The sequence below is a fragment of the Scylla paramamosain genome, unplaced genomic scaffold (assembly GCF_035594125.1).
Source record: "Scylla paramamosain isolate STU-SP2022 unplaced genomic scaffold, ASM3559412v1 Contig26, whole genome shotgun sequence".
Lineage (NCBI taxonomy): Eukaryota > Metazoa > Arthropoda > Malacostraca > Decapoda > Portunidae > Scylla > Scylla paramamosain.
The window spans coordinates 132,880-156,427 of record NW_026973691.1 but is presented as its reverse complement, the minus strand read 5'-3'; the positions used below and the strand labels follow the sequence as shown (position 1 = coordinate 156,427).

Below are 23,548 nucleotides of genomic sequence, written 5' to 3'. Positions count from 1 at the left end.
CCTGCCGTCATCTCCTCCCTCCTCACTGCGTGGCGCTCACCAAGAAATACCGTGAATTCAGGTATATCACTTTTTAGGTTCTTAATGTATCTGTTTACGTTAATCACAACTGTATTCTAATTACTTTCCTTACCCTAGAAGCACTTTAAATACAAATACCTCCAAATTTATCTTCCTCACGTCTTTGTTACTTAGCATTTCCATAACTAAGTGTCCCAGTGATATCTAAGAATGCCAGCTGATTTATACACAAGAGGTAAGAATGAATAAAAATTGTGGTGAAAGGAGTAATGAAGTTAACGGTTGAGCCCTCCTCGAGAGAGGCTGTTATTGCTGCGAATGAAAAATGTATGACCATTTGTTGATGTGCAAACCTTATTGTCACGATACCCGTTATCTTTCTAAGAAAGTGGACGTTACACTGATCTCAGAATGTTTTAAAGGTATGGATTTTTAAAAGACCTTGAATACCTACCCGACCAATCCGAAATCACCAGCTATGACACCCTCTCACAAAACCCTTACCTTGGCACATCACGCCAGGAATCACCTCAATACAAAATCAATGTTTGGGAGGAAAACACAATTATTCTATATAATTACAGTATATTAATAATAATGTTAACTCACAAACAAATTGAGGTCGTACACATTAAAGGAAATTAGGGAGCAAATTTCTACCCTAGACCAACACAGAATAATTCCCACACTCACTCACAATAGATTCCCCCTTTTTACTCAGGCTCTTATATCGCCTCCCTTATTGCTCAGAGGTTATACTCATCAATATGTGACATTTCCGTCACTTCACAAAACACTAAACCTTTTTACTCCTTCATAGGCCGCTGAAATATTTTCCCAAGCTGCGGGAATTTCTCTAGACGCTGTCACCGCGTCACCAAATAACAATTCCTGTCTTTTACCTCCTCAAACCTCACAAGACATCACCATCGTCACCATAGATCACCTATAACACCATAACCAAAGACACCAATAACACCACAACACCAACCCCAAAGACAGCAATAACGCCACAACTCACACAACTCACCAACCAAATTTCAGCGGACAAGAGCTCTTGGTACCACAAAAGACTCACCAACCAGATCTTGGATATCAGTGTTGTACCACCACATCACTAATATCTACACACACACACACACACACACACACACACCATCACCACGCCACACCCGAATTTATCCCCTGAGTAACGCCACCTCTCTGTTCTCCCTCAAGGCCTCTGGCGCTGTCTCAAGAATTTGCTGATTCAGATACAAAACCCAAACTGGAAACTTTACTTCTCATCTCTAGCTAAAACAGCTTCTATGAAATTAACTGTTTTGAGTCGTCTCTGCCTGTTTTTCTCAGACACCCTCCCCCAGCTAAGTTTGTATAGGTTCCTTATCCGTCCAGGTAAGTAGTATGCTTCACTTGTATGATGGGGGGTTCCAGTCATAATGCTTTTTTAGACAAGGTAGAATCAAGAGCATTTTGTTTTAAAAACTTCTTTTCTCTAACTGATCGTCTTCAGCCTCTCTTTCATCGGCGCAATGTTGCCTTTCTTGCTTTTTTCTACCTCTGTTTTACAGTAATTGCTTTTCTGATCTTGCTAATTTCTCTTGCTGCCTCGCTGCACAAGACCTTCTACTTTATCTTACCCCTATTCTGTCCACCTCTTTAATGCAAGAGTTAACCAGTATTCTCAATCATTCACTCCTTTTTCTGGTAAACTATGGAACTCCCTGCCTGCTTCTGTCTCACTAGCGAATTCTCTTTCATCTATCTATCTATATCTATCTATCTATCTATCTATCTATCTATCTATCTATCTATTTATTTATCTATCCATCTATCCATCTGTCTGTCTGTCTGTCTGTCTGTCTGTCTGTCTGTCTCTATCTATCCATCTATCTATCTATCTATCTATCTATCTATCTATCTATCTATCTATCTATCTATATATATATATATATATATATATATATATATATATATATATATATATATATATATATATATATATATATATATATATATATATATATATATATATATATATATATATATTTATCATGTTTTCATAAATCATAATTTTATTTATTTTTTTCTATTTATCCTGTTTATTGAAGAGTCTGTATTGTGAGCATATCAGTATGAAGAAAGTTTTTTTTTTCTTTATATATCCTTTTAACTATTTAGTATTTGTGTGAGTATACGTAACGAAATGAAACACTTGTTCTGTCTACTCTTAAAGGTAGTGTACGTGGCAAGGAATCCCCGCGACGTATGTGTCTCCTACTACCATCACCAGAAGTCCTTGAAAGTCGCAGAATTCATTGGAGACTTTCCAGATTTTGTCGATTTATGGTGCCGCGATTTGTGTAAGACATTTTTTTTTACTAATATATTTGTTTACATTTATTACATGGTTATACATTTTGGATCATATTTATTTGTCAAGGTATAATACATTTTAAAATTTAGAAATACGACACACATAGGCATTGAAATTACACAGGTCAAGATTTATTACTTTTTTAATTTCTAGGAATTAATAATAAGAAAAAAAGGGACAATGATGAGGAAAAATAGGCTCTAGTTATACTGCCAGTGGCCAACGTTAAGTTGTGAGGCTTATTTTGAAAGTTAATTACAGGCCTTCAAGCACCTTATTGGGACCACCTGATGGAGGCTTGGGAAAGGCGACAACACCCTAACTTCCTTTTCCTCTTCTATGAGGACATGAAAGAAAACCTGATGAAGGAACTAAAGCGCCTTGATGCCTTCCTCGGTACGGGACTGACAGAGGATCAGCTCCGCCAAGTCGCCGAGCACACGGGTATTTTGCATATGAAAAACAGGAGTTCTGTTAATCCCGGATCCAGTTCTTACTCCGAACAGGCTTTGAAAGAGGGAAGGCGTGACTTCATCAGAAAAGGTATGTTTACCTATTTGCCATCATGATTAAATTTACGCACATTATAATATTAATTCATCATATTGTACATTATTATTAGCAGCAGTAGAGAGAGAGAGAGAGAGAGAGAGAGAGAGAGAGAGAGAGAGAGAGAGAGAGAGAGAGAGAGAGAGAGAGAGAGAGTTGAGGAGTATGAGGTGTGAAGATGTTTTAGGCACACCTATCGTGGTGAAGGAAGGTAATGTTAACGAGTGGCTCCCTCTCTGTTGACTTAAGCACATATAAGAACCATCGCCCATCAACATGTGCCTGCCAAATAATTCATTGCAGTACACCGCCACTCATGAGTGAGCAAGCATCATGATTGGGATTAAAATATCTGACCGTAGTGTAAATTTTTCAGTCATTTGTGCAATTTTTCAGTCATACTCACACACGACAAATTTATCTGCACCATGTTTGACCAATGGTGATTGGCTGTGTATGGGGCCCTTTACCAAGCATCACATGCACAGAGCTCTCCAGTAAAACAGAACTGTCCTGTGAGAGAACTGTGGTAACATGTAGCCTGGTGCTACTAATACGACTCAGAGTTCCCAGACCAATAATCTGCACATCAGAGTGGCATAATACAAATACATGTTTCAGGCAAATGTGGGAACCCGTGACCTTCGCTCAAAACGCATTTTCTCACAGCAGTTCGTCCATTGGTCAAGCGAACAATGGACGTACGTTTGGCAGCATAATACGTTGGAGACAGTTGGGATGAAGGACCAGAGTTATCATATAGTGTGCTATTACTAACTTTGTGTTGAATCTTCTTTGGCTCCTGACCGTAGCTTCTAACTACCCTTGCGCAGATCAGTAAGTATAATTTTGGTGTTACATTTTTCATCGTAGTCCACAATAAGCATAAAACTTTGCTCGAGAATTTTGTAAACTACCACTTAGCATTCTACAAGCCACCAAATAGTCAAGGGTATTGTAAACAAGGGTGTGTAGCCAAGGGTACTGAAAACATACATCAAACCTACCTAACACACCTTCTGACTAGAAAACCTGTCCACTTGAATCCCCTACACTTTTTTTTTATTTTTTTATTTATTTTTTTAAATTTTTTATTTATTTATTTTTTTAAGTAAGTCATTTCTCGATTTGCTGACCTATGGTCTGACCATTTTGAACAAAGCGTTTAGGCGGTCCTTTCCGGGGATTCCCCGAATAGCGGCACTGCCAAACCTTGTACTGGGCCAATTATCAGATTAGAGTCTGTGTGTCGCTGATAACCTCGCTCCCGACAAATCTCTCTCTCTCTCTCTCTCTCTCTCTCTCTCTCTCTCTCTCTCTCTCTCTCTCTCTCTCTCCTTGCCAGCCAAGCTGCTTTCCTTTATACTTAATTACTTATGCAATATTACATATAGTACATATACACAGTACTCTTACACGGTACATACATACATACTTTTACATATTTACATGATTCACACATAGTCACTAGGTAAAATTCTCTCTACTTTTTGCCTTTTCGCAAAACTCTTGACACATTAGGTTGTGTAAATTTGAAAAGAAATTAAGAAAATGTGTAATTTTAGTGGATAATTAAGTAAACATGCATTAACAAATTTTCAACTTCGCAAATTCAATACTCTATAGTCAGTAATGTATAAAATGTATCCGCCACCTCTCTTTTGTGTGTTTGGGAGAGGGGTGTGGCGTGTACAAGACAACGGGTGTCTTCTACGTTGTACAGCGCTACACCCAGGCAAAAGACTGCCGGAGCAGGCTTGAGTGACGTTTGGTGCCTTCGAAAAGTGCTGACAGCAGAAATCTTGATGGGATGACTGCTCTTAAGTACATGAATATATTCATGACTATAGCTCTCTAATTACGTAAATAAGGCAAGGGAAAAACTACTTATAACTAATAATAATACATGCCAAAATACATTAGAAACATATTAACTATGAAGAATACTTAGATAGTGTGATGTAGGTGCTACCGGTCATTTATCGATGGCAATAAATGGACTATGGAAAGTTCCATGGTGTGTGACGTAGGGTGGCGTGATCATGTCAGCACCACCCTTGCCCATCAGCACCCACTATCCACACTCATACATACACTGCGTGTAACCGGATAAAACCTCTATGGCTTGCGGCTTCACCCTCAACACCTGTACGTAACTTCCGAGGGTGGTAAGGTTTGCCTGGATTCTGTCCCTGACTTTCGACCATTGCCGCACAGGTGAGCGAGCATTACTCTTGTAGTAATGTTTGAGCTGTTTAGCTTATTCTTTTATGAAACTTTCTTATTTTTATGTATTTATTTATCCAATAAGAAAGAAAAAAAAAAAAAAGGCCCACTGAGATACCGGTCCCCGAATAGGGTCTAAAGCAGTAGTCAAAAATTAAAGATAAGTGTCTTGAATTGGATCGTGGCACTAGAAACAAGCCATTACCCACACAAAGCAATGGTAACTTGTAAGCTCTGGAACTTTTTTTGTTAGATTTTTTTTGCCTTTGTCCAGTGTCCTTCCCGCATAAAATATAAATAAATAAATAAATAAATAGATAAGTAGATAATCCCAGCAACACATTTTCATTGTATTTCATCAAAGGCTTTGTGATGGATTCCCAGTCTCAGAGCCCGTGGAAGGTTTTTTTCAGAGGACTGTGAAGTAAAATCAGAATTGTGGCGTTCACTGTGGTCTTGTAAAACTGCCAGATTCACCAGCTGACTGGATTTTACACATAAAATGTGGTCAACAGGAAAAAGAAGAGTGAGAAAAAAAAAAGGCATTTCTTTGTTAGCAAACCAACTAATAAAATAATATGAACATTTTTAGCCAATATCATCAAGCAAAGAGGAAGAAATATGGCAAAACATTTTTAATACTACGTACATTATCTCGAATTTGGGATGTATCATCACCTCGGGACGAATGCCATTTTTTCCTCTATATAAGTTTACTTTATCCATTTAAATTACACAATTAACATACAACTTTGTAAATCCTGGAACATATGAAAGAAATAACCATGCTTTGATGCCAGACCTTATCAGGACTCTGGTGAAGATTGTCTCTCTGCATTGTGCAGAGTTGCCGCTTGTCTGATTATATCGTGTCTCCTAACGTCTTCCCTGAGTTGCTGATTTCTTCTTAGGAAATACCATCCCTTTAACAGCTTGTTTCTTTTTTCGTGATATGTTCGCACAATCAACCGCAGCACATACATAGACCTGGGTTTGACAACAACATTGCAAGCTGCATATCTTGGAGTTAAGGAGAATGAGAAGGCCGATAGGCTGGCTAAAGAGGCGGCGATTCGGGTTGTTCCTTCCATCCTCATTCCCTTTCATGACTTATACTCCAGTATAAGGGTGACGGTTCTTGCCAATTGGCAAGGTAGGTAGGAGGATTTGGTTGCCACCACTAGCATGGGTGAGATAACTTTTGTTACTTTCCGTTCATAGATATACTCGTATGTCCATGTGCTGGGGCGCCGCTCAGAGACTGCACTGGCCCGTCTCCAGATGAGTCACACACGTCTCACTCATGGCTACCTCATGTCACGGGAAACCCAACTATTTTGTGATAACTGCTTAGTTCCCCTTACAATGCGACACTTTCTAGTGGAGTGTCCCGGTCTGGTGGAGCTGCGGGAGCGATATCTTTTCTGCTGTCGCGATGAAGATGGGAGTTCCCAGGTGTCGCTGATACTTAGAGAGAGAGCTCTCTCTCCCCGGGACATAAGGTTCTTATATTTGTGGAGAAGACTGGTCTTTTAAACAAATTATAGTTTACCTTTTAACTGTCTTATTTTTATTTTATCAGTAATATAGTATTGGACGGAACTTATCTTTACACTGGGAGACCATGGAGCCAAGTGAGGAATACAAGTAACGAACAACGCCAGGTCTTGGGGCCTGGGTCAGTGGGGTCAGTGTCTTGGGTACGGAACGAACAACGCCAGGTATCTGGGTCAGTGGGGTCAGTGTCTAGGGTACATAACGAACAACGCCAGGTATCTGGGTCAGTGGGGTCAGTGTCTAGGGTACATAACGAACAACGCCAGGTATTTGGGTCAGTGGGGTCAGTGTCTTGGGTACATAACGAACAACGCCAGGTATCTGGGTCAGTGGGGTCAGTGTCTAGGGTACATAACGAACAACGCCAGGTATCTGGGTCAGTGGGGTCAGTGTCTAGGGTACGTAACGAACAACGCCAGGTATCTGGGTCAGTGGGGTCAGTGTCTTGGGTACGGAACGAGCAATGCTAAACAGAGTGGTCTGGTACCGGGGTCAGTACCGCCTCACTTTAAACTAAATAAAATCAAATTAATTAATGCAATAATATGCTAACCCTCTCATTTTTAGAACTTAAGGTCTTGATGATTAATCCCTCATTTCCTCTTCTATGTTTACATTTTTTGTGTAATTTTTTAATATTTTAACCATTCCATACTTTTGTTTTTATATTAATATTTTAACCACAATCTTCATGTTTGTGGAGAAGACTGGTCTTTTGAAAAAAAATTATAACTTACCTCTTAATTTTTTTATTTTGATTATTTTACCAATACTATAACCTTAGGTGAAACTTTACCCTTGCACTGGGAGAACCTGGAGGCAAGCGAGGGAGACACAACGAACAACGCAGAGCCCTGGGGTTTGGATCAGTGTGGTCAGTGTCTTGGGCACATAACAAACAGCACTAGATATCTGAGTCAGTCTTCAACAATCCCAATGTGAGACTCTCCTCTGATGTTGCTATTTTAAAAATTTCACAACATTCCAGATACACTTTATATCAGTCGTGCCGTTATGACCTCATGGCGCAAGCAAGTCCTCCAAAAGACAACTCTTCTTCTTTACACTACTCTATATGCACTTAGTACACGCATATACTTCAATCAAAATTCAAAATGTTATTATCCTTTTGATATTTCTTTAGGGACAGGCACCTTAGCGGACTTTTTTTCTTCCTTTTTGTTGCCCTAGGCCAGTGGTCCTCTTGCATCAAAGTAGAACTCGAAGTATCAGATAGACAGAACTGCATTAAGAATATAGTAGTATACCAAATGCGACTGGAATTTTGCATTATTATATATTTTACATTGATATATATGCATTTTTTAAATGCAAGCTTTGAAGACGATGTCGAAGGAAAGCGTTACATTCCTTACGGAGGAGGAGCAGCAGGAGCTCAAGTCCAAGTTCTTGGGCTTCCGCCAAGGTCTGGTGGGAGTGGGTCCCAGCCGTCACCTCCTTCCCCCTCACTGCATGGGGTTCACCAAGAAATATAAAGACTTTAAGTAAGTAAATTTTTACCAGTTATGGTTTGCTGATATTAAATTATCATCCATCTGCTTTTCACGCGTGCGCACACACACACACACACACACACACACACACACACACATATATATATATATATATATATATATATATATATATATATATATATATATATATATATATATATATATATATATATATATATATATATATATATATATATATATATATATATATATATATATATATATATATATATATATATATAACCCATATGTTTGTATTTTATGTCAGGTTTTGTGAGAGCGACGTGGTCATCGCAACCTTTCCCAGAAGCGGCACGACGTGGACACAAGAGATTGTGTGGACGATGAGGAATGGTCTGGATTTCAACGAGGCATCCAAGGTTTCCCTCAACGTCCGGTCGCCTTCTTTGAGTAAGAAGATGCTTTAGTATTTAATACTCGCTAACTTTGTGTTTGTTGATAATTTTTGGTCAAATTAATGCTTTTGAAATCTTATTAAACGAATATTTCAATATAGATTCCCGTCCATTCAGCTTTGAATAGTGTTGGATTTCCAAAACCTCCCGGTAATTGATCCTGCTTATATGGGTGTTTCTGTAAGAGGCAATCCTAACTGTAGGAGGCCAAGAGTAAGAGTAAGAGTAAGAGTAAGTCCTGGAGTGAACAAATGATTCAGTCCTGACGAGAGGTGTTCGGAAAGTGCGTCTTCTTGCCGTCGGGAATAGACGAAGCGGATAAGTAAAGCACCATGGTGATAAGTAAAGCACCGTGGTGATAAGAGGCTACAATGAATTAGAAGGAAATCTAACTGAAGAAAAAAATATATAACTGAATTAGAGCCATGTGCATAAGTACATAACAGCATACACAAACAGAATCTGTCATGACTCATTTGTGCTTCTAGGTTTGATTCAATACATGCAGTGCACAGGGACATCCGCCCAGACCTTGTCGCCAAGTTTCTGTCTCGCCACCCGGATCGGGATCCCAGAACCGGGGGTATATTCTTAGAACTGGCTGAGATGGCCCCCGCACCCAGAACCATCAAAACTCACCTACCTTTCTCTTTGTTACCTCCAGACATTCTAGAAACATGCAAGGTAAGATACACAATGAAAAATGTCTTGAAATTTCTTTTCACTATGTCGTGTTTTCCATCATGGTGTTAAAGTATAAATAATTTGTGTTAAGAATAACCTTTCGAAATTTTCAAGTTGTCTGTATACGGTAAGGAGGAAAATGTATTTTGATGCAAATTTTGCGCTTCCATAGTACGTCAGTTTTGCTTAGATTATAGCTGTCTTCGCTTCGCTTGGGAAATGAAGTGGAGTTGAAAAATGTTATATTCATAACATTTTTGTTTATCTGTCTATGTAACTTTCTATTAAAGTCCCAACAACGTGAACGTATGCAAACCACATTCTACATACTTCAGCATTTTTGTGCCTATTGTTAGATTATAATCTCGTATAGGTTTTGTTTTATTTTCCGTTCCTTCATTCAGGTGGTGTATGTGGCCAGAAATCCGCGGGACGTCTGCGTCTCTTTTTACCACCACCAGAGTTCCTTGGGCTCGGCGGAATTCATAGGAGACTTTTCAGACTTTGTGGACTTTTGGTGCCGTGACTTGTGTAAGGCGTTTATTTTAATTGGCATTTTTATTTATCTATTATTTCTTACTACTTTTTTTTTTCATTTTCATCATTAGCTTCATGGTTTGTGATTTGTACTTTGAGATAGTGAAAGCGCCAACCTATATATTCACCTCTCATATTTTTTTCATATCTCTTTGTAAGCCTCGTTATATATATATATATATATATATATATATATATATATATATATATATATATATATATATATATATATATATATATATATATATATATATATATATATATAGTTTGTAAGATATATGTCATGCATATTCTCAAAGATACTATACGGCAGACCTTCAGGCGCCTTTCTGGGGCCACCTGAAGGAGGCTTGGGCAAAGCGACAGCACCGCAACCTTCTTTTCCTCTTCTACGAGGATATGAAAGAAAATCATATGAGGGAAGTAAAGCGCCTCGATGCCTTCCTTGGTACGGGACTGTCGGAGGAGCAGCTGCGGCAGGTGGCTGAACACACCAGTATTTCGCAAATGAAAAGCAGGTCGTCTGTCAATCCCCCACTGTCTGTTTACACTGAAAGGGCGCGAAAGGAAGGAAGAAAAGATTTTATTAGAAAAGGTATGTATTACAGCCAAGCAGTTCCTGGTTCAAATCCCGAGCCGCGCAGCAAACCCAGCCGTTATGACCTTGCTTGTGTACAGCGGAAGGCTACCAATCGTGTGTGTGTGTGTGTGTGTGTGTGTGTGTGTGTGTGTGTGTGTGTGTGCGCTACAGAAGACAAAAAAATAGTCTACAGCACATCATAAAGAGTAAGCAAAGCGAGATAATAGAAAGAAAAAAGTACACTCACATCAATGATCTTTACGTTATATTACCCGTCTCTCTCTCTCTCTCTCTCTCTCTCTCTCTCTCTCTCTCTCTCTCTCTCTCTCTCTCTGTCTTCAGGTTTGAATACTCTCGGGTTTTTGGTGTATATTTGCGGATATTTGTTGCAATATAATGCAACACGGTGAGGAGACTTTCTGTGCTTTTTTTTCAGGAGCCATTGGTGACTGGGTCAATTACTTCACACCAGAGCTGGAGACAAAGTTCCAAGCATGGCTGAAGACAGGTGAAGAAATTGCCAAGGAAATTCCTTTTAAGTATAAGGCCGAGCTGGCGGACACCTCTGGGAAGTAGAATCTCAAGTGGTCTATGCCCACCATCATCCAAAGGAAAGGCAAACGGAAGAGAGCAGTTTCACGAGTGCACAGCTTAGCAAACCCTTAAGCATTGTGAAAGTTGTGGAGATATTTAGTGATTTTTTTTCGTGAAATATTGAGCTTTAGCCGGAGGCGATTTTGTTATGAGGTATCCAAATTTTAAAATGGTTTATATAATGATGCCGCAGACTATAGTACTGCAGTCATTTAGTTGCACTGCATAACATAGGGTTCAGAAATTATCTATATTTAGACTACAGTATACAAAAAAAGTCAGCTTTGTATGTGGCCACTGCCTGTGAAGCATGTTTGTGTGTGCAGACATGTTCCCTACACAATGGCCAGAGATAATAGGAAAAGATGGGAAGAAAATGGTACACTCATCAATATAATAATCTTTACGTTCATCTTGCTATCAGTGTGATAACCTACCCTGCCAACCCGCTCTCTCTCTCTCTCTCTCTCTCTCTCTCTCTCTCTCTCTCTCTCTCTCTCTCCCCAAAATTTGAATACTCTTAGGTTTTTGGTGTGCATTTATGATATTTGTTGCAATAGTCAAAATAATGGAATACGCTGAGGTGACTTTCTGGAGGAACGTTTATATGTAGCCTCACCGGAATTTTTCGTTATATTGTAGAGCACCTTTAGATAGTTTCGTCGACAGCTAAAGCTAATAAGCCTTTGTGTAGTCTTATGTATTGGTTGCATCTTGTGTTGTGATGATTTATAGTTGGAAGGCTGTTCGTTAATAGTTAAAAGACACCGTTCATGTAACAATGAAGGTATCAACACTGAATTAAGGCATCTTCTATATTGGTTCTTAGTTTTGTGCACATACAATATTACTTATAAACAACAGTATTAAAAAGTAGGGAGTCTTGAAGACAATACATAGGTATGTTTCATTATAAACCTTTACATATAAACTCATAGACGTAAGCTTACATGGAATCTTAGCAACATTGATTTCAGTAAATGTTAATGATAATACCTCAGTGTTTACTGTCTTTATTCATTGGTTTATTGCTTCAATATTGCATGAAAGCAATATATATATATATATATATATATATATATATATATATATATATATATATATATATATATATATATATATATATATATATATATATATATATATATATATATATATACAGGTAGTCGTCGACTCAAGACTGCGATCGGTTCCGACAGAGCAGTCGAAAGTCGATCTATGTTATAATCACCTCACCTCCCCCTTGTCTGCCAGAGATAAGGGACAAGGGAGTAATACTTTGCTCTCTCTCCACCTCATTCGTTCTGTGTCACTTTCGCTCCATCCTTTCTCACTCTTGTATAATTCCATTTTCATTTACAATCAGTCTCACTCTATTTAGCAATCCTCAGGATTGATTGTTCATTCTTTCACATAGAGAGAGAGAGAGAGAGAGAGAGAGAGAGAGAGAGAGAGAGAGAGAGAGAGAGAGAGAGAGAGAGAGAGAGAGAGAGAACGGGGATGAGAGTAGGAAATAAGGAGAGAGAGAGAGAGAGAGAGAGAGAGAGAGAGAGAGAGAGAGAGAGAGAGAGAGAGAGAGAGAGAGAGAGAGAGAGAGAGAGAGAGAGGAGTTGAGTAGAAAATTATATTTTCCCTTTGGTTGATATTGTTGAAAAATTCCCAAAGTGAAGAACAAACACAAGAGGAAGTGTGTTGTCCTGGGAGCTTTGTCCAGGCACGGGAATGATGTGAGCATCGCTGAGCCACCAGCCTATCAACAGCGTCACAGCGCCAGGAACTGGCCCGAAATTGTCGTAGGAAAGTGATCGTAAGTGCGATCAGTCTTAAGTCGCATAGATCGTAAGTCGATTATATATAACCTCACTCTAGCAAAATGAATGATTTATTTTTCATTGTTTTCATTGTCACTAAATTGTTGAGTTCCGCCATAAGATTTACAGATTCTACTTTTGTGTGAGATTCCAAGGTAGAACTATACTATAATTCAATATTTTCCGGAAAAATGAAAAGACAACCAATACTTGAATCGTGAGACAGTTACAGAATCTTGTATTATTTGCCACCGCTATTAACACATCAGTAGCAACACACCAATAAGAGTTTATATTTTCCTTATATTCCGTACAAAATAAATAAATAAATAAATAAATAAATAAATAAGTAAATAAAATAAATAATAATAAACTGATAGCGATTAGTGGTCAAGCTGGCAAGATGAGTAAGGCTTCATCTTGTAGATTTAAATAACTCATTCACCCAACAGAGCATTATCCAGTATCTTTATAACCTTTAACACACAGATGACACGATGTCATTACTCTGATTACAGATTATGAAGTACTCCTTTGGTATCAATAAGAAGTAAGAATGCATGGATGTCTCGAAGCACTTGACACACTGAATGAGGTGAATGTTGTTTACTTCACACATCCGTCAGTGCCACAAAGAGACACAGTTCTTTTTCCATTCAGTGTCTTATTTTTTGAGTGTTAAGTGTAATCACTGGTGATCGCCGAATTTGTGTGTCACCTTGATAACTTGGTGGATCAGGACTGACGTTTACACAACTAGGAAAAGATCGTTGACCATCAGCTGTCTTTCGTGACTGGCAGACGTCAGGACAAGGTAAGGAAAATATTATAATCTATGATAGGTACTGATAATCACCTGAGGGCCTGTCACACGAGCGTCGCAGCTGCCAGGTTCAGACGTAAGGTAATGATAGTGAAAGACATTTGTGTACTGCATCCTGTTTCCTATTCTGCGTGATGATATATGTTTACGTGACTTGATTCATATTGGATTGAGCTGTATGTCACCCAAACGAGCTTGACTCCTTGGTTGATTCAGCTGAACTCTTGACTGAGGAATTTGCTGTATAGGGATGTCGCTTATTTCTGAAATGCAATCTTGTCACCGATCTTGCGTTCGTCTAATGAATGAAATTATACTTTAAATATTCATAATTGTGGACTAGATTAACACTGATATGCTCAGCTCAACTCATCTCTTCTTAAGATCAACAGATGCCTATTTAAAGTTGAAAAAAAATATGTATGTTTTATTGCCTAACAAACATCAGCTAAGTCAAGTCTCACATCATCCTTTTTTTCTCCCATGTGCTTTAAACAGAAGTATTTTTTTCCATCAAACCATTGCTATCTATTTGTGAGAGAATAATTTGAGTGTGGTATGGGCTAGTCAGGGCACCGGCCTCGTCCTGCATCAGCACAAATATCTACTATTTCCATTTGACTTCTTTTCGCTCTACTGTCTGCCTGTGGCCTACTAAAGTATTGAAATGGATTAGTAAATGTATTGAAAATTATACCCTAAGGAAACGACGGAATGATTCCTGAAACACGCTAAGGAAGAAAATGCGTTACGAGATGTCTGCCGTGATGGAATAGGTGGCTCGCATGCCTCTGGTGATTGTGTTCTTCCCTTTATAGACTACAGAGAGCACTCCCTCAGTGGTCACGTGGCTCATCTCTTGGTAGTATTGGCTTCCACAGTAAATGATGCTCGATACTGCCGGGTAGTTTCTCTCTCCGTGCAGGTTGATCAAGACATATTCTTTCCAGCAGCCTTTGGATGTATCTGTACTTAATTTGAGTGTGGTAAGCTTTACTTGATAGCCTTCAGGTGCCTAAGGGAAGAGAAGTTATTTGGTAAAAGCGAAGATATGCATTTATAACTAACAAGTACCGGACAGTACTTAAGAGTCTAAAACATCATTGGTTACCTGGACGCGGTATTCACAATGCTCTTCTTTCTTCTCATAATAAGATAGGCCTGGCAATTCGATCACACCTTGGGAGTCAGCAGTCTCTTGGATAGTCTGTTGGAGACATTTCAAATTTACTCAGTCAACAAGATCACTTCTGTTGGGTGAAATATGCGTCTCGGTAGCAAACACAGGAGGATGAAAACACGCAGGTAAATAATGGTGTGCATGAGATATTAAGAAGTTATAACAAACAGACGGACTTTATAATGTGGAAGAGACTTGGTTTATTAAATTTCCTGTAGATTATGTAAACAGGTGTCATGCATGAATCTACGTATATTTAATGTACATAAGCACATGAAACAAACTAAATTATATAACTTTGTCTTTAAAGAAAAATGCATCGGTAGTCCAATTACAACACAGGGGGTAAGAGATGAGAAGGTTGAAAATGTAAATTATTGTCACATTAATGCATGGTAATCGAGACAATGCCCACCCCATCCCTGAACACACAAGCGCCAGTGTTAGTAGGTATTGCTGATATGTAGGATTTAGGTGAAGGGTTTGTCCTACATGCAGTACTGCATCACTTACTCGGCTTTGAGGGTTTGTGATGTGCAGAAGTGCCCGTACTCCAGCTGACAGTTTTAATAAGACGGCATAGATGTAAGACACGAAACGTAGAGACAATCAATACCGATCAAAAGTTGCTCAGAGGCGTTGGAAAGAGAAACTTACGCCACAATACATTTTTTGTGCGTATCATTTTGTGTTCTTGATTTCGTTGCCTCTTAAGAACTGTTAATTAAGTATTCGTACATGTAGCCAGTTTCTTTCGTACATAGTCGTTCAAACTGATAAAACATTTCCCTTCCTCCAGACCTGTCTTTTCGATGTACCACTTGATAGCAAAACAAAAGCGCGGGCAAATGATGTGCCTTACCTTGTGGCAGCTCGAACTGACTCCCTCAATGCTGATGTTGAAGCCGCGGCGGACTATTCTATCGTCCGTCGAGAACTTGATGTAAAAGAACGATGCCGAGACGTGAACCCTCTGACTCCATTTAAGCGTGTTACATAGCCTGCGGGGAATGACGATTTTAAGGATTACCTGAGAGTGAGTGAACGAGTGAGTGAGTGATATGCTGAGATACTACGAAGTTAAGTAGTTATAAATTGCGTGGATGAGACTACAGATGTTTTTTTAATCTCTCTCTCTCTCTCTCTCTCTCTCTCTCTCTCTCTCTCTCTCTCTCTCTCTCTCTCTCTCTCTCTCTCTCTCTCTCAGCACTACGTACTCAGTTTCATGGTCGTACAAAGCTACTATGGTCAACTTGTCGTGGCAGACGCGTAACTCCCTGGGCTGGAGGTCGAAATCAAGCAGCCTGACCACAATCTTGCCGCCATCCTAATGAACCGAACCACATTTCATCCTTCAATACAGAATATAGAAGAGAGAATACCGTAAAAGCCATACTGTTTTCGTTATCAAAGTCATTGGTAGATTATGAAGGCAAGTAAGATTTTCAGTTACCGATATTACTCTCAACCCGCAGTGGATATGGTTGGGATAAGGATCAGGATAGTTGGGTGAAGTCCAGTAGTAGCGGCCGTCCAGGTGCTGAAGCAAACACCGCCGTCTGGTGGCTCCGTCAGTGGCAAGGGATGTTTCACTTGTGGTAAGAGTTGTGCCTGCAGACGTTGTTGTGATCTCTGTGGTTGTGGTCCCTGTGGTTGTGGTCCCTGTGGTTGTGGTCCCTGTGGTTGTGGTCCCTGTGGTTGTGGTCCCTGTGGTTGTGGTCCCTGTGGTTGTGGTCCCTGTGCTAATATGCGTGGTGGAGAGTGTGGTAGGAACTGTGGTTGCTGTTGTTTTAGTACCAGTATTTGCTTCGGTTGCTACGGTTGTTGTTGCGCCAGCAGTAGTGGTTGGAGTTGAAGGGCCAGCTGTGACATCATTTTTGAAGTATGATGATAATGTAAAATTTCAACAAAATATGTCACACTCACTTTGACCTGCAAATGAAAGAAGAGTGAAAGAATTACACAAATACTATAGACAAAAGCTAGTACAGTTGAACAGCAGAAGCCACCCTACAGAAAATGTACATTCAGTTTGAAGCCTACCGAGAAAAAAACTTACAAGGATCATTTATTTCGAATGCACCTCATCTACTCTGACAGATTGACTGCTGAAACTAATACGTCTTCATTAAAGCTTCCGACCAGGAAATCAATTCACTAAATACTTAGCCATTCATTTAATTCAGTACTCCATATCGTGCTGAGATCTGAAAAGCTGATGACAGAAAACACCAAGCTCCGACACGATACAGCCTCACACACACACACACACACACACACACACACACACACACACACACACACACACACACACACACACACACACACACGTAGCCGCCATCTCAGAACTCGGTGATACTGACGGACAATTCGAGGAGGAAGCTGGTATGAAGGTGACATTGGCCGCCCATCCGCGATAATAGCTGCTCATGGTCTCGAAATACAGAAGCAGCTGTCTTCCCGTGGCAGAAAAAGACTGTCCAGCGGTGATGTCTTGATCACAATAGCTGTGGAGAAGGAAGAGAACCTCAATTTATATTTACTATTGAAGAGTGACCGTCGTTCACTACTTTCTTCCATGTGGATGTTAATTTCGTATTTCTTTTGGCACATTTTTTATCATTATTTTTTATTTATTTTTTTTAATGCAAGAGAAGATCAAGCCAAGGACAACATAAAAGGCTGATAAAAAAAGATCCACTGAAGTTGGCGACTCTAAAAGAGTGCAGTCAAAAGAGCTTGTCCAAAATTTGAGGAGTGTCTTGGAGCCTCTCTCTTGAAGCAGGTCAAGTTAAAGGCAGGAGGAAATGCAGGAGGCAAAGAGTTCAAGAGTTTACCGGTAAAAAATGTAAGATTGCTTACACGGCGCCTTGACTATAAGGGGCTTCAGTGCGAATCTCAAGGGAGTCGAAATAACAGCAGGAGTACCCGCCGCAGTAGGGGCGTCTGGGATACAAGCGGAAGTAGCTGAAGGTGATCTTTGGCCGGAAGCATTTCGGGGCGATGATATTGGTAATGCGTTTAAGACCTGAAATATGCAGTGATAAATCCTCTCTCTCTCTCTCTCTCTCTCTCTCTCTCTCTCTCTCTCTCTCTCTCTCTCTCTCTCTCTCTCCGGTAACTTAGGAGTCACATGAATTATAAATCACTCACTAGAGGAGCATGCAGCGAGTAGCTTCGTTGAATTAGTCTATTTACCTCTCTCATACTCGCTTGGATAATTTGGCGACGTAATGACTGTTCCATTCGTGACGACCTCTGTGTATTCCTGCAGAAGGTTATCTGGAAAAAAAAAATAGTAAACATAAATACCAGTAACATCTATGAGTTTACAGCCTCATGTCACCTGTGTCATCCGAAAGCCCTACCCTTTTTTATTTATTTATTTACTAACTTATTTTATTCATTATTTTTATTTTTAGAGTATGTGAGTTTGTTTTGAGGGTTTCAAGAGAGACAGAACACTCATCTTCTTCCTAAATGTTTCGTGAACACAGTACCTTACTTCCGTTAAGTTCATTGCAGTAAGTGAACAGACCTATATTAGTGAACCTAACCCAAACGACACACTCGATCAGTTGTTCTTACTATAGTAGTCGAACGTAACTTTGGCGCAGTTTGGGCTGGAGGTTCCCGAGCGACACACACACTTGCAGTCCCTTCCCGTAAAGCCTTCGTTCTGGCAAATTTCGGAGGAACGATTACAGTTTTTCAGCCACGTATCTGGAATGATGAATGACTTTACATTACTTCACGTTACTTCTAAGTGCCGATCTGTTGATCTGTGTCTGTTCTTCTCTCTCTCTCTCTCTCTCTCTCTCTCTCTCTCTCTCTCTCTCTCTCTCTCTCTCTCGCGTGCGCGCGCACTCCTTCCTCAAATACTCACCAGTACAGCCATAGATCATGTTGGCGAGGAGAATATCCCTGTGACTCAACCCGTCCCGCTGCCCGGGAACACTTTGATACCGCAGGTTTTTGGTGGCTATGGTCGTATTCCCTTTAGCTGAGAAAGCCTGTTAAAGAAGGAGAAGAAAGAGGAGGAGGAAGAGGAAGAGAGGGAGGAGGAAAAGGGAGACAAAAGAAACAATTTTTTTTTTCTGGTATTACTGATCAGATAAGTATTATTTCGATTGCAAGTGTGAGACGGGAATATGACTGTAATCATCCTGCCATCTTCATCTTCATCGGCTTGCTTCTCCCTTCATGTTCACCCATATGCAACAAACCTTCGATCTGTAGTGCATCACAGAGCTCAAATCGTAAGCTACGCTGTAGTTTTCAATGGCATGTACGATGTCGAAGTTAGAGCGATAGTTTCCCAGAATGTTGTCGGTGTTGATGTACACGTGATCATCTCGCTCTGGGCGGCTCTGCTCGTGATAAAATCCCAACGCGTGGCCAATTTCATGCACCACAATGCCAAGCTGTCAAAATGTAGCAGTGAACAATATCAGACAGATCGCAATAATATAGTTTCTTTCATATGTTTTTTTTTTTTCCAAGTAAGAGGATTACTGGCCAAGGGCAACAAAATTTATATCACAAAATGCCCACTGAGGTGCCAGAAGAAGAAAGCCAAAAAGAATGAACTAAAACTAGAAAAATGGCTTGAGACCTCCCTCTTGAAAAAAAAAATAAAATAATAATAATAAAATAAATAAATAAAAATAAATAAATAAATAAAATAAATAAATAAAATAAATAAATAAATAAAATAAAATAAAATAAATAAATAAAAAAAAATAATTCAAATCGTATGGTTGAAGTATACGAAAACATAAGAAAATAAGGGACGTTGCGAGAGGTCATCCAGCCTACACGTGGCAGTTTCTCTATAACACATACCTAGCTACGCGTATTTCCACCCATCATCCCATCCATAAATTTGTCTAATATTCCTATTAATTCAACACTAACAACTGGTTGACTTACCCTAGTACATCCTTCTCCTATTGACACATCTTGGCCGGTTTGAAAGACGAGACCCACGTAAGAGTAACACCCTTGCCCTTTCATGAAGCGGAGGTGTGGCTGCGCAGTGTTGTCTGTTAGATGAAATCGTATGCAGGTGTGCGTCTCCCAGTGATTGATTGCCGCGAACACCGCCCTTCGATCCACCTCTGTTGATTACGTTACGTATAGAATTTTACTTTGTTATTAGGATGTGATGTATCATAGAGGGCGTGTGACATTTGTTTTATATAGTAAATTACCTACCATTGTCAGCGAATAAAAAGGGGACGTTAACGAGGCCTGTAACTGCATTCTTTGGCCATCTTCTGAACACATTACCAGTCGCCTTCCGCCCCGTGATGGCTTGCCACTGCTCCGGCGTCAGCAGCATGTCCCCTTCGTGATCCTCTACTCTCTCCGGGTTGGTTTCCAGGAAGTTGCGAGTCTGCATGTTTAAAAAGAACACAAAAGAAGTATTTAAGGATTTATTTAAAAGATATTTAAAGAAGATTTCTTTAAAGATATTTAAAGAAGTATTTAAAGAACAGATTTATCAATTGGTCATTTATCACGGGGACAACAAAGTAAGGTTGTAGCACTTCCTTACTCACCAATTTCAAATGATCTTCCCGGCTTTTCTCTCGCTCTTCATGCGTGCTGTCCATGATGCTTGTGTGATCCTTTATATTCGCCTGAAATGCAAAAATTCCTGTCTTTCTCCTTCCCTATACCTCAAAATAACGTGTATTCGAAAGAAATTTTAATCGATCAGTCAGTCAATCACTGTCAACGGGTATTCGCAAGTGTGACTTGCTTTCGTTGCAGTGAAATTCTTGAGTAAAAAGCCATCACCATTTATAAGCCAACACTCAGTAAAGTAAGTCCGCAAGATACAGATAGATGGCATGTACGTACCTGATCCTCAATAATAGGTGTCGGTGTCACCGTCACGTTTGCGACAGCCTGAGGAAAACTACATTTTTACACAGGAATCGTTAACCGCTCCGAAAAAATAAATAAATAAATAAATAATTAATAAAAAAAAAAACATATATCAACCATAAAGGACAATATGCTCACAGATGTGCCAAGTTTTCAAATTAAAAGGGAAAAAGTATCCCTGTCTTTCCTTCTACTGGTTTCCATTTTCGTAAAATATTCTGAACCCATTCTTCAGCAATGTCTGCGTGGCTTGCAACTAGCAATACAAACAGGAATGAGCGAGAAACACTCCCATGCCTACCTGGTCATCAATGATAGGCGTTGGCCGGGTGGTACTGCTCGATTGAGTCTGGGAGAGAAAATAACATCGTCAGATTTTATATTCCTTCATAGATGTGTGAAAGGAAACTTAGCATTGAGTCTTCCTGTACCTGAGGCGGAGAACTTGCACTGGTATGAACGACGAAGAGTATCGCCACCCCAGTGAGCAAGGGCATCATGTTGAGTCCAGAGTCCATGAGCCTGTGCCGTGTTGTGTGTGTTTGACCGAAATGCAACATATATCCCTGGTTTTAAATGCCATGCTTGCCTCAGTCAACAGGCACACTTGTCTGGCCAGGCTGAGAGTTGGCGGGAAGCGAGGGGGTAAACCACCTGTACTTAATGATGTAGGGACTCGTAGAATTTAAGACCTCAGATGGTATACAGGCTGCTAGAAAATTCTGGCACGTCTCAATAATTACACGCATCCAATTCCATGGACACAACTTTATATATACTGTAATGTTACCACCTTCGCTAACTACACACAAAAAAAAGTTCTTTGGTAATAATGCAACACAGTATAGCAACAGAGACTTCATAATATATCTAGATGGTATTTTAACGTCTATAAAATACACTTGTAGATATTTAAAGGGGCATGTGCTGGCTGAAATTCTTTCGTGTGTGTATGTGTGTGTGTGTGTGTGTGTGTGTGTGTGTGTGTGTGTGTGTGTGTGTGTGTGTGTGTGTGTGTGTGTGTGTGTGTGTGTGTGTGTGTGTGTGTGGAGTCATAAGTTACCTTCACGAACACCTTTGGCCCCGTTAAGAGAGTGGCGTGAAGGTGTGTTGGCGGTATGCATAATGAAGGTGTGTCGCTGGACGGGCAAGCAAATGTGTATGTGATGAATATGTTATACACGCCTTACCACACACACACACACACACACACACACACACACATACACACTCCTTTACATTTTTTTTTGCTCATCGTAACATCTAAACTGTACTTGTTATCTTAATATTGCGACGTACTGTACTGCACATAAATGAAGAACCGAGAAAAGAGGAAGATGGAAGAAAGCATGGGTAAGAACTTTAGTGAATTACCTCGCCTCATTACGAAGGGAACGAATGATGGCACTGAAATATTACTCATTATCGTGACATTAACCATGGGTCTCTGTTTCATTTGCCATAATTTTGTACCACTCCTCACAAAGACATCTGAAGTGCTGTCTATTTTAAGGGAAGGAATTTGGGATTGATACCAGTACTCTCTCTCTCTCTCTCTCTCTCTCTCTCTCTCTCTCTCTCTCTCTCTCTCTCTCTCTCTCTCTCTCTCTCTCTCACCACAACACTCGTTTTTTACTGGTACACTCCTTCCCTCATTCACTCACTTCATACTTTCACTCCGTTCATGACTTCCTTCTTCATTCCTTGCTTCATTCATTCACTCACTCACTCACTCACTCACACAGCCGGTCAGTTCACCACACAATCATCTAAAAAAAAAAAAAAATAATAAAAAAAAAAAAAAAAAAAAAAAAAAAAAAAATATATATATATATATATATATATATATATATATATATATATATATATATATATATATATATATATATATATATATATATATATATATATATATATATATATATATATATATATATATATATATATATATATATATATATATATATATATATATGAGCGATTACGTTAATTTCACTTCAAAACGTTCTTCTAGTTTTAAAGACATCACTTTTTTCATCAAAACAGTGATTAAATGCAACATATTATGGATCACAAGGTACATCAAAATTACCCATTCAACATGGAGGAGAAACGTTTTCTGTGATGGCCACCCATCTTTGTATGAAAAATTTAATGGGAGACTCTGATAACTGAATGAGGTCTAACTTTTCTTTTGAACTACAATGTATCACGCTCATACGGATGTCGCTGTGGTTAACTTGATAGACGCAGGTATGAATGAAATCAAATATTTACGCAAGTGACTGTATTAACTAAAGATTTTTCATCAAGTTACTTAGTATCATAATATTATATTTCCATTTACAATTTTGATATGGTGATCTTCCTATTCATCTTTTTTTGTTCAACAAAACACTAGTAGTGAAAATAGTATGAGCAGTGGTGACATTTACAAAGGTAGATGTAGAAGCAATAATAATCGCTGTTGTTATCGATATTGTTAGTTGCTTGTTGTTGTTAGGGTTTGGGTGGAGGAAAGACAAAAAATCATTATTCCCTCATTATTCCTTTGTGGGTGTCTCAGATGTGTATCTCTTACCGCCACGGGGACGATTTAACTTTCACGTGCAAGTTCACCGACAAATTCTACGAACGGAAATCAGAATAATAATACCGATGATATAAAGTGCCACAGCAGCCCAACAGAGAGAACATTCTTATCTCATTTTTCTCTTGACGCTTCCACTTGTATGTATCTGTCTGCCTCACCTATCTGTGTATATAGAACTTGAAGTCTTCTGT

The 23,548-nt window shown here is 39.3% G+C and overlaps 4 protein-coding genes across 6 annotated transcripts; 2 read left to right on the top strand and 2 right to left on the bottom strand.

Annotated features, from left to right (window-relative positions):
• Nucleotides 1-2,130: 2,130 nt before the first annotated feature.
• LOC135097616 (sulfotransferase 1B1-like) lies at nt 2,131-2,998 on the top strand. The gene is made up of 2 exons (XM_063999550.1): nt 2,131-2,384; nt 2,660-2,998. Exons 1-2 carry the CDS (start codon nt 2,228-2,230, stop codon nt 2,965-2,967), a joined length of 465 nt encoding a protein of 154 aa, XP_063855620.1. The 5' UTR covers nt 2,131-2,227; the 3' UTR covers nt 2,968-2,998.
• A 425-nt stretch (nt 2,999-3,423) lies between these two features.
• LOC135097619 (sulfotransferase 1B1-like) lies at nt 3,424-12,050 on the top strand. Of its 3 annotated transcripts, XM_063999557.1 has the most exons (7): nt 4,816-5,164; nt 7,515-7,668; nt 8,067-8,235; nt 9,149-9,344; nt 9,749-9,875; nt 10,195-10,476; nt 10,898-12,050. In XM_063999557.1, the coding sequence occupies exons 3-7, from the start codon at nt 8,078-8,080 to the stop codon at nt 11,035-11,037; spliced, it is 903 nt and encodes a 300-aa protein (XP_063855627.1). In that variant the 5' UTR covers nt 4,816-5,164; nt 7,515-7,668; nt 8,067-8,077; the 3' UTR covers nt 11,038-12,050. The 3 variants fall into 3 exon arrangements, with proteins under 3 accessions (XP_063855628.1, XP_063855627.1, XP_063855626.1); XM_063999558.1 differs by lacking the exons at nt 4,816-5,164; nt 7,515-7,668 and adding an exon at nt 3,424-3,784; XM_063999556.1 differs by lacking the exon at nt 7,515-7,668 and having other exon boundaries at nt 4,822-5,164.
• A 2,387-nt stretch (nt 12,051-14,437) lies between these two features.
• On the bottom strand, nt 14,438-17,300 carry LOC135097608 (cubilin-like). Its single transcript, XM_063999536.1, has 7 exons — nt 17,200-17,300; nt 16,796-16,801; nt 16,323-16,611; nt 16,087-16,196; nt 15,732-15,870; nt 14,801-14,896; nt 14,438-14,704 (listed from the first exon to the last, which is right to left on the bottom strand). The coding sequence occupies exons 1-7, from the start codon at nt 17,298-17,300 to the stop codon at nt 14,438-14,440; spliced, it is 1,008 nt and encodes a 335-aa protein (XP_063855606.1).
• On the bottom strand, nt 17,258-21,594 carry LOC135097612 (blastula protease 10-like). Its single transcript, XM_063999540.1, has 10 exons — nt 21,196-21,594; nt 21,066-21,113; nt 20,738-20,785; nt 20,434-20,514; nt 19,802-20,267; nt 19,096-19,293; nt 18,756-18,882; nt 18,458-18,592; nt 18,068-18,151; nt 17,258-17,897 (listed from the first exon to the last, which is right to left on the bottom strand). The coding sequence occupies exons 5-10, from the start codon at nt 19,883-19,885 to the stop codon at nt 17,728-17,730; spliced, it is 798 nt and encodes a 265-aa protein (XP_063855610.1). The 5' UTR covers nt 19,886-20,267; nt 20,434-20,514; nt 20,738-20,785; nt 21,066-21,113; nt 21,196-21,594; the 3' UTR covers nt 17,258-17,727.
• Between the last annotated feature and the right edge of the window lie 1,954 nt (nt 21,595-23,548).